Source organism: Cryptomeria japonica, chromosome 1 (assembly GCF_030272615.1).
Source record: "Cryptomeria japonica chromosome 1, Sugi_1.0, whole genome shotgun sequence".
Taxonomy (NCBI): domain Eukaryota; kingdom Viridiplantae; phylum Streptophyta; class Pinopsida; order Cupressales; family Cupressaceae; genus Cryptomeria; species Cryptomeria japonica.
Window position 1 is genome coordinate 212273643 of NC_081405.1, and position 16213 is coordinate 212289855.

The 16213-nt window shown below is 34.3% G+C and overlaps 1 protein-coding gene across 2 annotated transcripts in view; it reads right to left on the bottom strand.

Annotated features, from left to right (window-relative positions):
* Positions 1 to 446: 446 nt before the first annotated feature.
* Positions 447 to 16213, bottom strand: part of LOC131030351 (patatin-like protein 2) — a 46453-nt gene continuing 30686 nt past the window's right edge. The window contains exons 5-8 of one of the 2 annotated variants that reach the window (XM_057961119.2): positions 2735 to 2809; positions 2413 to 2643; positions 1091 to 1266; positions 447 to 883 (exon numbers count right to left, since the gene is read on the bottom strand). In XM_057961119.2, the coding sequence (XP_057817102.2) occupies positions 787 to 883; positions 1091 to 1266; positions 2413 to 2643; positions 2735 to 2809 (579 nt within the window). In that variant the 3' untranslated portion in view covers positions 447 to 786. The remainder of the gene's footprint in view (positions 884 to 1090; positions 1267 to 2412; positions 2644 to 2734; positions 2810 to 16213) is intronic. The other variant, XM_057961120.2, reaches the window with a different exon arrangement.

A 16213-nucleotide genomic window follows, 5' to 3' on the forward strand; every position in this document is an offset into this window, starting at 1 on the left:
TTTGGTATGAAATTTGAAAAAGAAAGAATAAAATAAAATAATAAATATTATTATATATGTATTATATTTAATGAAAAACTTTATAATTTAAAAAAAATTCTATGAATAATTTGATGTATCTTTCTCAAAAACTGAATAAAAGTTTGTTTTTTTAATCTTAGTTTGAATGTCTGCCTCTATTCCCACATATTATTTGTACTCTTGAAGGATAAAAAGCTTCATATTGCATGTACCTATGTTCCACATTTATGAGTCTGGTACAACTGCTGAAATCCTCAACTTCATAGAGGCTCTTAATTTAAAAAGAAAACTAAACAATGATGCTACATATTATCTATAAAGGAGAGTTTGGTAGCCACTTTATAGAACATGTCACATTCTTGAATTCACATGTATATGTGCCCTATTGACTCATCAGGGTCAAAGCTATTTTGGCTCCAAAACAGATCTTTCATACAGTCTGATAGCGACATGCTAGTCAATCGCAGCCGTTTATTACAAAATCGACGGTATAAAATGCGTGACTAACACACGTGTTAGTCAATGCATAGAGAATAGATGCGTCCACTCATCAATATGAGAACAATTTAGGGTGAGAGAGATGTATGAAAGAAAAAATATCTACTTAAAAATAAAAAATCAGTTACATAGATAAGGGTGTCACAAATTGCTCATCAGTACATATAATCTATTTGTTTAGTCAATCCCAATCGAAACTTGATATCCATCACAGTTTGGAATTAGAAACATTAATTATTAAAATCTAAAGTAGTTGTACTCAGAAATTTATTTGTTTTCCTTATTATGAGAGGATAATGAGGGCAGTCGGCTTTTCCTCTCCTCAAGTCTTCTATTCCTCTCCTCCCACAACAATTTGGCAAATCTGCTAATTAGGAAGAAGAAGAAGTTGTGAGCAACAATCATTATAACATATAATTTTAATTCAAATAAAGTTGTTATAATTCACAAATGAAGATAAGAATCTGTTATGAGCATCAACCATTATAACATAAATAATTTTCAGTTCAAAAAGTTAAATTAAAAAGGTTATACTTAATAAATGAAATCAAAGAATAATTATAGATAGAACCTTGTCAATGCATCTTTGTTGGTACCCTCGTTTTCAACTTCCTGAAACAGACCAGTTTCTAAATCCACTTTGCTCACAGATTTATCCAATAACATCCTCCCAATCTTCACTAAATTTTCAAGGTTTTCTTTGGAGGAACAATCTATACTTGCTGCAGCTCCGCTTAAATTTGTTTCCTGATTAGAAATCAGATAGTTCAAACTTCGAAAACAATTTTGTTAAAATTTTAATCCCATCAATAAGAGAAACAAAAAAAAATAAGCTCTTAATAGTTGTTAAACCTTTAATTGGATAAACACAAGTTCCCCATAGGCTTATTTGAACATGAATAGTTCGCCCCATTTTTAAATGGTTAAGTTCTTTTCCACATTTTCTTCTTCGTTTTCATTGGAGATGGGTTTCTTTTCAATTAGTTGGCTATTACGGATACAGTACCTGGTTATTGTATTTAATTGTTTTAAGATACATATTTTAAATGAAAAGGATTCTTTTAGTAGAATCGCATTGTCAGTAAACCTTAAAATTTTAATAAGAAAGAGGTTATAGACATCTTTCTTCTTCTGGATAGAATGATCCAAATTTTGAAGATTATTATTCATGATATTCTTATGAAGAGGATGAGTCTAAATTTGGTTTAGATGAATTTGAGTATCTTGAACCATTGAGAAAAGATTGCACCCGGTACCTTTGATGAGAACGTCCAAGACATCGCTTTGATCTTTCATAATCTAGTTTCTTCTATCTTCTGTCATCTGCATTGTATATTTGATGAGAACTTTTTTCTATATATTTCATTATGTAATGGATGGTCATAGCAAAATCTGGTTTAACCTCTGCCATCTAGTATTCAATTTTTTTTTTTAAATCATATTCAATTTTGAAGGGAAGAAAATGTACTTTATCTTTGAATGACAAGAAAGCATACTTTTAGTGTGCCAATCTGAAGATAATCTTAATGAGAGGTGAATAAACGTCAATAAACATATTTTAAAGTATACATGATTGTATATCTAGTCAAACATATTATTTAAATATATTTTAGAAATTTTTTTCTTTTGTTTTGGGTAAAAGTTTTTTTTCTAATAATTAGTTATTGTTTTGTTTATGTGGTTTATTTGTAGAATAAATGGATGAAATTTAGATGTATATATACGTATGTATATAATTTGATAGTTTTTTTGTTTGGGGTGTAAAATTCTAAATATAGTAAATATTTTTCCTTGTTAATTATAAGGTCTAATTATAATAATATATGGAGGAATTTTAAAACTTTAAGGTTTTCTGTAGGAAAAAATGAATATAATAAAGAAGATATACATTACCTGAATTCTAAGATATTTCCCTTTGTATAAACTAGATTGGAACATATTAGCTATATATATATCCACCATATCTGCACTAGCATTTGTGAAGACTTCTACTATTGGAGTCCTATTCTTATTCTTAATCCATTTGAAATAACCCCATCTAGCAACATCTTTTGCATCATAGCTTGCACTTGTTGAATCTTCTTGTCCAGTTCCAAGTGAAAGAACTAACATTTTCCCATATTCCTAAGCAAGAAAACATCACTTTAACAACTTTTGTTCAAACACAAATTATTTGAGAATCAAAACATTTTTTTTATCTCTCAATTTTAATTACCTTAGGTCTAAAGGTTTTGAAAATTGGATCCTCCTTGACACACATTTCAATAATTTGATTCATTGCCAGCAAGGTCTGCATTAATAATTTTTATTAGAAATTACGATAACTAATGATGATATTTCATAAAGTAAAATTGATCTATTTTAAAAATTAATTTAGTAAACATGATGAAAAACTACCAACCATAATAGGAAGCACCATGCCAATAGTTAAGTAGAATAATTTAACGTCATGCTGCCTAGATAATTTAAATTGATAATTAATGATAAATAAAATAATTTTATTTTATTGAAGATCCATCTAATAAAAATAAAGGTAAAAGGAATTTTCTAAAACAAATTTTAGTTTGGGGATGATTTTTTATATCTAATGACTAATCAAACAACTTGATAATATACAAGGTAATGGATATTCATAACATTAGTCTAATGTTCACTTATATCAAATATAATTATTTTAAAAAATGTGACATCTAAATATTAAAGAGTGAAAAAACATAACAAAATAAGTTAGTGTACTTATTTCCATGATAGTTTATTGAAGAGGAAACACTAAGATAACAAATTTTTTCATGATGGAATAATCCTAAATAGAACCAAATGAATATGTGACAATAAGTCTAATTAAAAAAAACTTGAACAATATTGATCATTGTGGATGAAATACTAATCTAACAAAAGTCAAAAGATGGATTGAAATTATGATAGCACATCACACATAAACCAACATTTATGAAACTAACTATAGTTAAAAAATATAACAAAATGAAAATAAAATGCATCTTTTATGTAGGTTATTACTCATAGAATGTCCTATCATCAACCCTAAATACACAAAAAAAACACATTATATTTTCTGAAGTATATTGAGTATGCAAAAAATGAAAAATATTGTGGTTGCTACAAGTAACATACCCAACAACTACAAGTATTACTATTTCTAAAATTATGTATACTATGATACAACCTTACTATTTCAAGTGAAGACAGTGAAAACATGATATAACTTATAGATGTTCTAAGTGAATCAAAATAACAAAATAAGCCCTCTCTATTAACATTGCAAATAGAGCCACACTAAAACCCTTTCTTCACACATGGTTTTAAGCCTACTAAACCAACTTTATTTCTATTCTATATCAGCACATGAATAAACATAAATAATGGATTTTGAAATATATAATATCAATCTTTTCTTCTATTTACGAAGTAGAAAATAAAAGGTTTAATTTTTTTTACTTTAATAATAGATAGACAATACTATAATGGGTTGACTTTTATTTATTGGCATGAAAATTTAAGAGCCCTTCTACTTTATTAATAATTGAAATCTACACTTAAAGTACTCTTTATTACTTTTCTTTATTCTTTGTCTAATGCCTCAGTGTGTATAGATAGATAATATTCTATGTAGTTATCCTCTTGCTTTTAAACTTTATCTCACATTGTCATACTCTTCCATAGAGTGTCTACCTCCTATTTCCTTTCACAATCTCTTTCCTCCTCTACATTATAACCTATTTCTCTAACTTATCTATAATGTAATCTCTACTACCCTACATCCATTCCCCATCCCATTCTTCTCTTTGTACATATATTATTTGCACCTCTATTTTTCTTCCTCCTTTTTTGTTATTACTTTTCTCTAGGTTTTTTTTCTATATGGATCTCCTCATATCCCTTGTGATCATTTTATTTTACATTTTTTTCATTCTAATTCTATTTAAATTTTGTACCCATTATTGTCTTTGAATTCTCTATTTGCTTAAATGACAAAATATGATCCTAAGCCAATGAAAGATCACGCATCAACCAAAAATTAATTCCTTTTAGTTATTTTTATTTTATTGTATTCAAATTTTTTTATTTTTTTATTAAATATCCATTCAATCATTTGGCCCAATAGAATGGATCACCAACAGAACATGAAATTTTATTTATTTTAACTTGTAGTTTGATCTAAGATATTAGCTGAGTGGCACATAGCACATATATGTTTCACATTCTTTTATGCTTTTCTATTTAGCATTCTAACTTATATTGAACATGTCTAAACATTGTGTGCCCATTCCTATGGCATCAAACTAAATATTAATCATTTTAAAATTATTTTTGGTCCTAAAATGGTTTATATTTAAAACTATATTAAGTGTATATTTGTCTTACTACAAGGTAATGAAACCATTCTCATGGTTAATGAAAGGGAAATGATTGAATTTGGATCCATTTATACCTATCACCTTTATCTATACTTTTATAATATATTTTAATATGCAGTGCACTTCATGTCAACATTTTTTTATATAAGGATATGATTGATATAATTTGAGTTTACTTTAGATCTACTAGAATCAAAAATTATTTTGAAGATATATAAGGGTAAGAGGGGATTTGAGGAACAAGTAATGTTTACATAAATTAGTGTTAGAAATGAAAAATAAAGAATAGTCTAAGGAATATTTTTGTTATAATCACATTCATGTGAAATTTACAATTCTATGTTATTAAAAAAAATAAGGCATGATATGGTGTAATCCTACCATGACTGATATGGGCAATGTTAACTATATTTACAAATAGATGGGATAAAATGATGACTTATGAAAGAAAAATTAATTATTTAATATTTTACCTATAAATTAACTTTTTTATGTATATTCACTTTATTCAGAGTTAGTAAATAATTGGGTTGGCATACCTTTTTTCTAGCATGAATCCTTTTCACCCTTTTTCCTTTGGTGTAACATGGGATCCAAGCATAAATTCCACTTTCTAAATTTTCATGTCGCCCTTTTGGTGTCTATGTATAGACCTAGAAAATTATTTACACTTATATTCTCTAAAATTTGGACTATTGGTGGATTTTCCATCATTTTCCTCTAGAGTTTCCATTTACTACACCGTCATGTTGTTTATTTTATCCTCTATCATCTTACCATTAATGTTTTCCTCTTTGCCAAATCTCTATTACAACTTGTACTTCCCTAAATCTTTTCCCTTTTCCACAATTATCTTCTTCCTCACATGCCCTTGTTGTTGGTAATTGACACTCATCTGGTGGATAATGATGCTTGATTACTGGTTTAAGGGTTGTCATTGATGGAAAATCTTCATGGAATTCTATCCACTAGCTCTAGATCTTGATAACCAAAAGTGGATGTGAACCGGTAACCAGTTAACTAGTATTTCAGGTTGGGTAGAGTAGCCTTTGGTCTGGAAGCCTTCTGGTGATTGTGATGTTAGGAATCGTGCATGGGATGATAGGGCCCACATAGAGAAATCATTTTATCATCTTTTTGGTGATTTGCTTTTGTTTTTGATGATCCGGTCAAGATGACTCATGATTACATGTTACACTACAGGCCAACTTGATAATTGCCTATTTTATGATTGTGAATATATAAGATCCACGAAAAAGATCATTTTGATGTGTGGTGTGAATTAATATGAGAGAAAATCCCTTTGGGCACAGTTTCACGTGCACATTCTTGATTCGGCAGCTGATTGAGATAGAAAATAGAGCAGAGCTGTAAAGCAGATATAGTCAAAGTTTTGGCACTTAATTGAAACTCTTCTATGCATTGTTAGATGCTATTTTGGAGTTCATTCATTGTAATTCATCATTGTAAATTTTTTGTAAGGAAGTAGGCCTTCTAGGGTTGTAGCCCCTATTATAATTAAGATGTAAGATCTAGGTAGTGTGCCTGAATGCTAGTGCATTCCCCTTCATGTAATATTGTTTTTCTACTGGCCATAGCTGAATAATATTGTGGGTTAAAATCCTACCTTGGCTTTACCATTTGGGTTTTCATGTAAAAATCCAGGTGTTATGATTTTGTGGTTGATTGTTTTGTGTTTCAGCATTTCAGTTTCATGCTTATGCTTCTTGTGGTTTAAGGTTAAGTCTGAAAATTTAATAGCCAATAGAGCATTGATTCACCCTCCCCCCTTCAGTGTTCCTTGATTCCGACAATTGGTATCAAAGCCTAGTTCCTCTAAGGAATCCTAACCGCTTGAGGAAGGTATGAGAGATTGAATCAATGGATTTTGGTTTGAAGAGATAGCTTTGTGTGGCACTTGAGGATCTTGATGCACCAAGCAATGAGATCAGTTCCTTGAAGAAGAAGTTTAATGCAGTTGAAGACTTCATTAATGACTTGAACAATCAAGTGAGCACTACAAGAGACAAGAGGAAGGAATTGATGGACAAGCTGAAGGAGAAAGAAGAACAAAGCATGGAAAATTAGGACAAAATTGATGAATGTGATAAGCTTGTGAGAGAGAATGCTTCCTTGGAGAATGAGATACAATCCATTGTGATTAAGCTAACTAAGGAGATTGAAGACCAAAATAAGAATGAATAATTTTTTTCTCAATAATTGAAGGATAGAGCAGATGAATACTTCAGGATTACCTATGAGAATGATAAGTTGAAGCTTGAGTTAACACAATCAATGAATAATGGTTAAGAACTTGAAGACAGATTGTTCCCCTAAGAGATGAACTTGCTATTGCAAATTAATACAAAGAAAAATTCAATGCTAGCTTAGAAAGGTTTGATGAGATGCTGGAAAGTTAGAGACATGGAAAGGACATGAGAGGGATTGGATTTGAGAATGGAGAATACTCTAGGTTTGGACAAAGAAATGCAAAACCTAATCATAAGAAGAGCAATAATCCTCTAGTAAGATAGCCTAATGCTTATAAATTCAATGGTAGATGTTTTACTTGCAATAAATTTCATCATATGGTAAATCAATGCAAAAGTAGGATAAATAATGGAATGAATAATATGAATAATGGTCCTACCTTTATCGGTCAGAGTTTCATATGCAATAATTTTGGTCACAAGTCAAATATGTGCAGAGCAGTAATGAATAATTTTCAAAACAAGAGATGATATGCTTGTGGGATGTTTGGATATATCTCTAACCACTACATGATGAGACCAAATCAGATGAACTTCAGACCTATACAAATAAATGTTGTTTCTCATGCATGCAATAAAACTAGTCACATTGCGAAATATTGCAGAAGTAAAAATGTGAACAAGAGTGATCCGGTAGACAAGAACAAAACTAATGATAAAGGCAAGGCAAGGCAAAGGTAGAGGAGATTAGACACAAGCATGAGATGATGTGGATCAAAAAGGATGAATCTAAAGGGGGTGGCATCTTCATGCAAAATCTTGCAGAACCTCGTTGGAGAGATCTGTGATCGATCATGGTAGATTGAAGATGGTTGGAGATGATTATCTAGATCTCTAGGTCATCCGATGAGATGACTGATGCTGGACAAGGCATCTTGTTGAACCTTATCAGTGCATTTATGTCAACTTTAAATTAGGGTTTGTGAGGTTAAAAAGAGGAAATGTGAATCATTTCTCACATTGTGAGTGAATAGTTGAAGTAGCAGATCTAGACGAACTAGTATCTAAGGAGATCAAACACTTTGAGGCAATCCAATAAAAGTTATTCTGCATCTGTTAGGAATAAGAGGTATTTTTAAAAGCTTATTTTGAACCCTAAATTTCTCAAAATGTCATCATCTTCTATTAATATTCCATTAGTAGTAGATTTTTTCAAGAGAGCAAGGCTGCAACTAAGGAAGGACACATTTAAGTTTGTAAAAGATGATGCAAACAATGCCTTTTCATCTGTGCCCTATAGTATTTTGTACGTGGACAATGTGAGAGCCTATATTGACTGTAATATTGATGAAACTGATAATGAGGTGATTCTAGCACTTTACAACAGTCACCTCCAAGATAGGGATGAAAACCTTAAACCAAAATATGTGTAATTACAGAGGAAGGGTTTCATGCAATTTTTTCACTTTCTATTGTTCGATGAAGATGAGTGGGTAAGATATATCCTAAGCCATGTGCACGGTGAATTTATCTTGCTAGACAAACCATACAAAATCACCAAGAAAGCCATTCATACAATTAGATGTCTGCATCAAACTGGTGACAAACCTAATCTGAGGAAGTTAACGAACCCTACTATGACAAAGGAAACCCGTGTGCAATTTGATAGCAGATCTATGACTATTGATGATATCCTAGAGCATCATGTGAGATTTGCATCCATGATTTTTGGCTACAAGTTCTACCATGATAACTCAATGATGAATGGATAGTACAAAACCGATACTCAGAGCGGGGGGTGAATCAGTACAGGCAAAAACACAATCTAAAACCGGTTGACACTTACCTTTTCAAACAATCTAATACTTCATATCCATTTCACCCTAGTGTAAGATTAGGTAATCTAATATCAAAGATATATATATATATATATATATATATATACATATATATATATATACATATATATATACATATATATATATATACATATATATATACATATATATATATATATATACATATATATATACATATATATATATATATACATATATATATATATATATATATATATATATATATATATATATAACTAGATCAACATAGAATCACCGCTTGACAGAAAACAACATAGAATCACATGAAAAAGACATCACATATGACACACATTTTTTTCATGTGGAAACCCAAGTGGCAAAAACCACGGTGGGGATGAATACCCATAAGATTGTTTTTGAACTCTTTAGAAGTCTGCTCTATTAGGAGTCTTGTCCGGTTAAAGACTGGTACAATAGGTTCTATTAGAAACTGATCCTGTTAGGGATCACCCTGTTAAGGGATGGCTAGAATACCGGGTTAAGGCTTAAAACCTATTAAAGGTTACCTTGTTAGAGGATTTCAAGAACTCAATGGTTTTGAGTCACCCTGTTAAAAGATTTACAGTAAGCCGGTTAAAGCGACCCTGTTAAGGGATTTCCCAACTATTGAAGTGGTTAGAGATCAACAGGTATTACAATGATCTAGTAACAACACTCAATGCCAATGCAGATCCGCTTTAGCTCCTCTTCACCTTCTACACTTATACTCTGCAGGTATCACTTCTCTGTTTTGGTCTGGCAAGAATCGTGTATCTCTTCTCTTGGATACTCACACACAACTTTTGCCAACAACCTCAGAAAGAAACACAACATCAACCTTATAGGAAACAGATAGGTCATTAGCATAAACCCTAAACCCTAAACCTGTTAGGTTAAGCAATTCAAACGGTTCAATCCTGACCGTTGAGCACATTGCATTAAATGCAACAGTCTTGAACCAATCTCAAGACGTTCTCCATCATTCATTTTTCACTGATTTCATGGCGGTTGATAACCCATCACGTGTTATCACCGTTTACAAACTTCGCACATTCCTGAGGTAGATAGGGACAATCTCCTTCTTGTAGGATCCTTCATGCACACAAGGCTGACATGTCAACATGATCTGTTCTTCATTACATTGCTAACTCATCACATAAAGTCACTAATTGAGTCACATAGGCTTGAGGCACTTCAACCGGAAACTCTGAAGTTGAGAGTACCAACTGGTAGTCATACAAAGCTTCCATGTACTGGTTCCACATGCCGGTTCACCTTAAACAAACACACCGCTTCACTTTGGCACAAATGCTAGTTCACAGTGCTATACTAGTTCTCACATATACCGGTTCTCTCCACTCCAGCATATTGACATCAATGACAACATACGATGTCATCATGTCTTCGTACCAGTTCACATAATGCCAACAATCTCCCCCTTTGGCATTGATGGCAATATACAAAGATATCTCTCCGCTTCACATCTTCTCCCCCAATTTTTGCAGATATCTTCTCCGCTTCTCTTCTTCTCCCCCTTTGACAACAATGCCAAAGTGGAGGCACAAGCTTACCTGTTCCATTATGCTACTCCCCCTAAGGAGTAGCATCCTTCAACACATCAATCCAAAAAGAATTTGACTATGCAGTACCTAACTGATATGGAGCATATACCTTTAGTTCACCTCCTGAAGGGGCACCACCCCTAATTCACCTCTTAAGTACATAAATGTAGCCTTTGGGAGAGGCTTGGTGAATATGTCTGCTATCTACTCCTTACTGGAAACATGTTCTAGTGTAATCTCTTTGTTCTGAACCTTTTTCCCTCAAGAAATGATACTTAAGCTCAAAGTGCTTGGTTCTAGAATGCAAAACCGGATCCTTGGAGATGTTAATTGCACTAGTATTGTCACAATATATACTTACCGGTTTAGATATAGGAACTTTGAAGCCATTTAATACATGTTTTATCCAAATTGTCTGAGTGCAGTTCATGAAAGCTGCAACATACTCTGCTTCCGCTATAGACTGAGAGATACAACTCTGCTTCTTACTCATCCACGAGACCTGTCTACCATCGAGAAAGAATGCACCACTAGTTGTGCTCTTCCGATCATCTACATTACCTGTCCAATCAACATCTATGAATACTTTCAAGTTGAAATCCTTGTTGTATGGATACCACAATCCATAATCAATAGTTCCCTTCAGATACCTAAGAATCTGCTTGACTGCAACCAAGTGGGATTCTCTTGGGCTTTTCTGGAACCTTGCAGTAATGCCAACTGTATGTGCAATATCTGGTCTACTATGCACTACATAATGCAACTTACCAATAATTGATCGGTATTCCTTCTCATCAACCAAAGCTGAGTCATCCTCTTTGGATAGTTTACAACCGGTCACCATCAGTGTACCAACCGGTTTGCTATCTTCCATGTCAAAGGTCTTCAACACCTCTTTGACATACTTGGACTGAGTGATAAAGATTCCATCTTTCATGTGCTGGATCTGCAGTTCAATGAAGAAATCAATCTCCCCTATGAGTGACATCTCAAACTCTTTCTTCATCTCATCTGCAAACTCATGACTCATCTTGTCATCTCCACCAAAGATAATGTCATCAACAAATACCTCATAGATCAAGATTTGATCTCCTTTAGACTTCAAGTAGATATTGCTATCTTCGCTTGTTCTCTCAAATCCGATCTTCACAAAATGGGAGTGCAGGCATTCATACCATGCTCTAGGTGCCTACTTTAAACCATATAAGGCTTTATGTAGCCTACACACCATGTCACTATCTTTAGATAGGGAAAACCCATCTGGTTGCTCTATATACACTTCCTTTTCAAGTACACCATTTAGGAATGCAGATTTTACATCCATTTGATATACTTTGAATCCTTTAAAAGTTGCATATGCAAGAAGTATACGTACTCCTTCCAATCTGGCTACTGGAGCAAAGGTTTCTCCATAGTCTTCTCCTTCTTCTTGGGCATATCCTTTGCACACCAGTTTGGATTTGTTTCTAATCACCGTGCCATCTTCATTTAGCTTATTTATGAAAACCCATTTGGTGCCAATGATATTTTTATGCTCCGGTCTGGGTACCAAAGACCATGTACCATTTCTCTCTATCTGATCAAGTTCCTCTTCCATTGGCTTGAACCAGTCTTCATCTTTATGTGCCTCTTTGAATGATTTAGGCTCAAATTCAGAGATCATACATGAGTTTTCTCTGACCTTTCTTCTTGTAAGGATTCCTGCATCCTTATCTCCTATGATCTGCTTAGGATCATGATTCAACTTGACATACCAAGGAATGGTCTTGATAGATTCCTCTTGCTTTTCTTCTTCATCCTCATCTCCATCAGTATCAGCATCTACATCTACCAGTGTAGGAACACTATTAGTGGTACTTGGTTGACTGACAACCAGTTCCCAAAAGGTTACAATCGGTTCATTTACCGCTTGCTCACTGTCGGTTACCTCAGTTTTCTCAGAGGTTTCATCAAAGCTTACATTGATGCTTTCCATAATTCTCTGAGTCCTATTATTGAAACACTTGAGAGCTTTGCTCTTGGTAGAATATCCTAGGAATACTCCCTCATCACATTTCGCACCAAATTTGCTCTGGTATTCGCTCCTCTTGATGTAACATTTGCTACCAAATGCTCTGAAGTAGCTAACCACAGGTGTCTTACCGGTCCAATACTCATAAGGAGTTTTATCCTTATCTTTCTTAATGATTACCTGATTCATTGTGTAGACTGCAGTGCTCACCGCTTCTCTCCAAAAGGTATGAGCTACCTTTCCTTGAATCAACATAGTTCTAGCTACTTCAACCACAGTCTGGTTATTTTTCTCTACTAGGCCATTCTGCTGTGGAGTTTGTGGGCTAGACAATTGCCTCTTGATGCCATGTTCTTCATAGTAATTATTGAATTCACTGGAAGTGAATTCTCCTCCTTGATCACTTCTCAGGCACTTGATCCTTTTACTGCTTTCCTTCTCCACTAATGCTCTGAAAGCTTTGAACTTTACAAAGGCTTTAGACTTATCTTTCAAGAATGTGACCCACATCATTCTTGAGCAGTCATCAGTGGGAATCATGAAGTACCTATCACCCTGCACACTCCTAGTTTTCATAGGACCACACAGATCAGTATGCACAAGATCAAGCAAATTGTCTGTAGTGAAAGGTTTACCTTTAAAGGTTGAGGAAGACATTTTCCGTAGTTGACACTCTCTACACAAGGTATTATCCGATTTTCTTAGCACCAGCAACCCTCTATCTGCCTTGATCTTACTAGCCTTCAAAATGTTATCAAAGTTTACATGGCAGAGTCTCCTATGCCATATCTAGCTATCATCAAATTTAGCCATAAGACATGTACTTATATTTGCATTCAGCTGAAATAGGTTACCTTTGGTTTGCATGCCGGTGGCCACCAATTCACCATTCTTTCCTTTGATTCTACACACTCCATTCTTAAATTCCAGAATGAGACCATTGTCATTCAGCTGGGCAACACTCAGAAGGTTGTGTCTTAGACCATCAACCCAATACACATTGTCAGCACCACTCTTTCCATTCAGAGAGATGGACCCTCTTCCTTTGACCATACATGGTGCATCATTACCAAAGCGAACCACACCACCATCATACTCTTCCAAGGATAGAAACTTGCTCTGATCACCAGTCATATGGTGAGAACAACCACTATCAATAATCCACTCATTGGAATTATCAAAGTGGGAGACAAGAGCCTTCTTGTCTGACACATCTTCCTTGACAACAACAAACACAATATCTTCATTTTCTTCATCCTCTGATTCCTCATGTGTGACACCTTCATCAACTGCCACAAAACAGTTTCTCTAGTTTCCTCCTTTGAATTTCGTGAACCTTTTCGGTTTGTCCTTGTTGTCACCATTAGGACAGTTTACAACAATATGTCCTATTCGGTTACAAGAAAAGCATTTCAAAGGGATCTTACCTCTGTATTTACTGGTTCCTTTAGAAAGTTTCTTGGCAAGAAGAGCTTCAAATGCCATCAGAATCTCCTCATCATCCATTTCTCTGCTCTGTCTTGGTTCACCACTAGTGCTAGCTTCTTTTCCTTTTCTGGATGGTACAATAGAAGCTTTAAAAGCGGATTCAGTCTTTTGAACACTGCCATCAAAACTATTTAGCTCATAGGTTGTCAACTTTGCAATTATGGAGTCTAGGGATACCTTAGTCTTGTCTATTGATCTCAACTCCTAAATAGTAGCAACCCTTATTGCATAGATCGGTAATGAGGATCTCACAACTTTGCTTACCATAGTGGAATCTTCCATTTTACCACCTACACTCTTGATATCTCCAACAACAATTTTGATTCCTATTCCATACTATTGAATGGTCTCACCTTCAACCATCTGCATGTCTTCAAACTTCCCTCTCAGGATTTCTTCCTTAGCTTGTTTTACATGCTCATCACCGCCATAGATATTTTCAAGAGTATCCCATACCTCTTTGGGATTTACCTTATCTTGGACATCAATAAACTCAATGTCAGATAAACTACTAATTAGGGCTTCCATGACTTGCCCATTTTCCTACATCTCTCTCTTTTGGTCATCAGTGAGAGTACCGGTAGGGGCAACATAGGAATTCTCAACATAGCTCCAGTGTTGAGCACCCATGCTTCTGATGTATATCTTCATTTTGTCTTTCCATATATTGAAATTTTCTTTGTTGAACTTTGGACCTTCCCTCTTCATCATTAGACTGGGATCTTTACCTCAAGCAGTTAAGCTTATATAATAGAGGACCTGGAGGACACTTTGATACCAATTGATAACTCAATGATGAACATATAGTACCAAACTAGTACTGAGAGGGGGGGGTGAATCAGTACAGGTAAAACCACAATCTAAAACCAGTTTGTCAGTAGACACTGTACTTTGACAGACAAACAATAACAGAGGTCTTAAACAGAGTACAACCGAAAAAACCCAGAATAATTGAGACAAGTATAAACCGGTTGACACTTACCTTTTCAAACAATCTAATACTTCATATCCATTTCACCCTAGTGTAAGAATAGGTAATCTACTATCAAAGATATATATAAACAACTAGATCAACATGATTCACTGCTTGACAGAAAACAACATAGCATCACATGAAAAAGACATCACATATGACACACATATTTTTCACATGGAAACCCAACTTGGAAAACCATGGTGGGGATGAATACTGACAAGCATGTTCTTGAACTCTTTAGAAGTCCGCTCTGTTAGGAGCCTTGTCCGGTTAAAGACTGATACAATAGGTTCTGTTAGGAACTGATCCTGTTAGGGATCACCTGGTTAAGGGATGGCTAGAATACCCGGTTAAGGGTTAAACCCTGTTAAAGGCTACCTTGTTAGAGGATTTCAAGAACTCAATGGTTTTGAGTCACCCTGTTAAAGGATTTACAGTAAGCCGGTTAAAGCTACCCTGTTAAGGTATTTCCCAACTGTTGAAGTTGTTAGAGATCAACAGGTATTACAATGATCTGGTAACATCACTCAATGCCAATGTAGATCCACTTTAGCTCCTCTTCACCTTCTGCACTTACACTCTGCAGGTATCACTTCTCTCTTTTGGTCTGGCATGAATCACGTATCTCTTCTCTTGGATACTCACGCACAAATTTTTCCAACAACCTCAGAAAGAAACACAACATTGACCTTATAGGAAATAGATAGGTCATTAGCATAAACCCTAAACCCTAAACTTGTTAGGTTAAGCAATTCAAATGGTTCAATCCTGACCATTGAGCACATTGCATTAAATGCAATAGTCTTGAACCAATCTCAAGACGTTCTCCATCATTTGTTTTCCACCGATTTCATGGTGGTTGATAACCCATTACGCCTTATCACTGTTTATAGACTTCACACATTCCTGAGGTAGATAGGGACAATCTCTTTCATGTAGGATCCTTCATGCGCACAAGGCTGACATAGCAATATGATCTGTTCTTCGTTACATTGCTAACTCATCACAGAAAGTCATCGATTGAGTCACATAGGCTTGAGGCACTTCAACTAGAAACTCTAAAGTTGAGATTACCAACCGGTAGTCATACAAAGCTTCCATGTGCTAGTTCCACATGTCGGTTCACCTTAAACAAACACACCACTTCACTTTGGCACAAATGTTGGTTCACGGTGCTATACTGGTTCTCACATATACTGGTTCTCTCCTCTT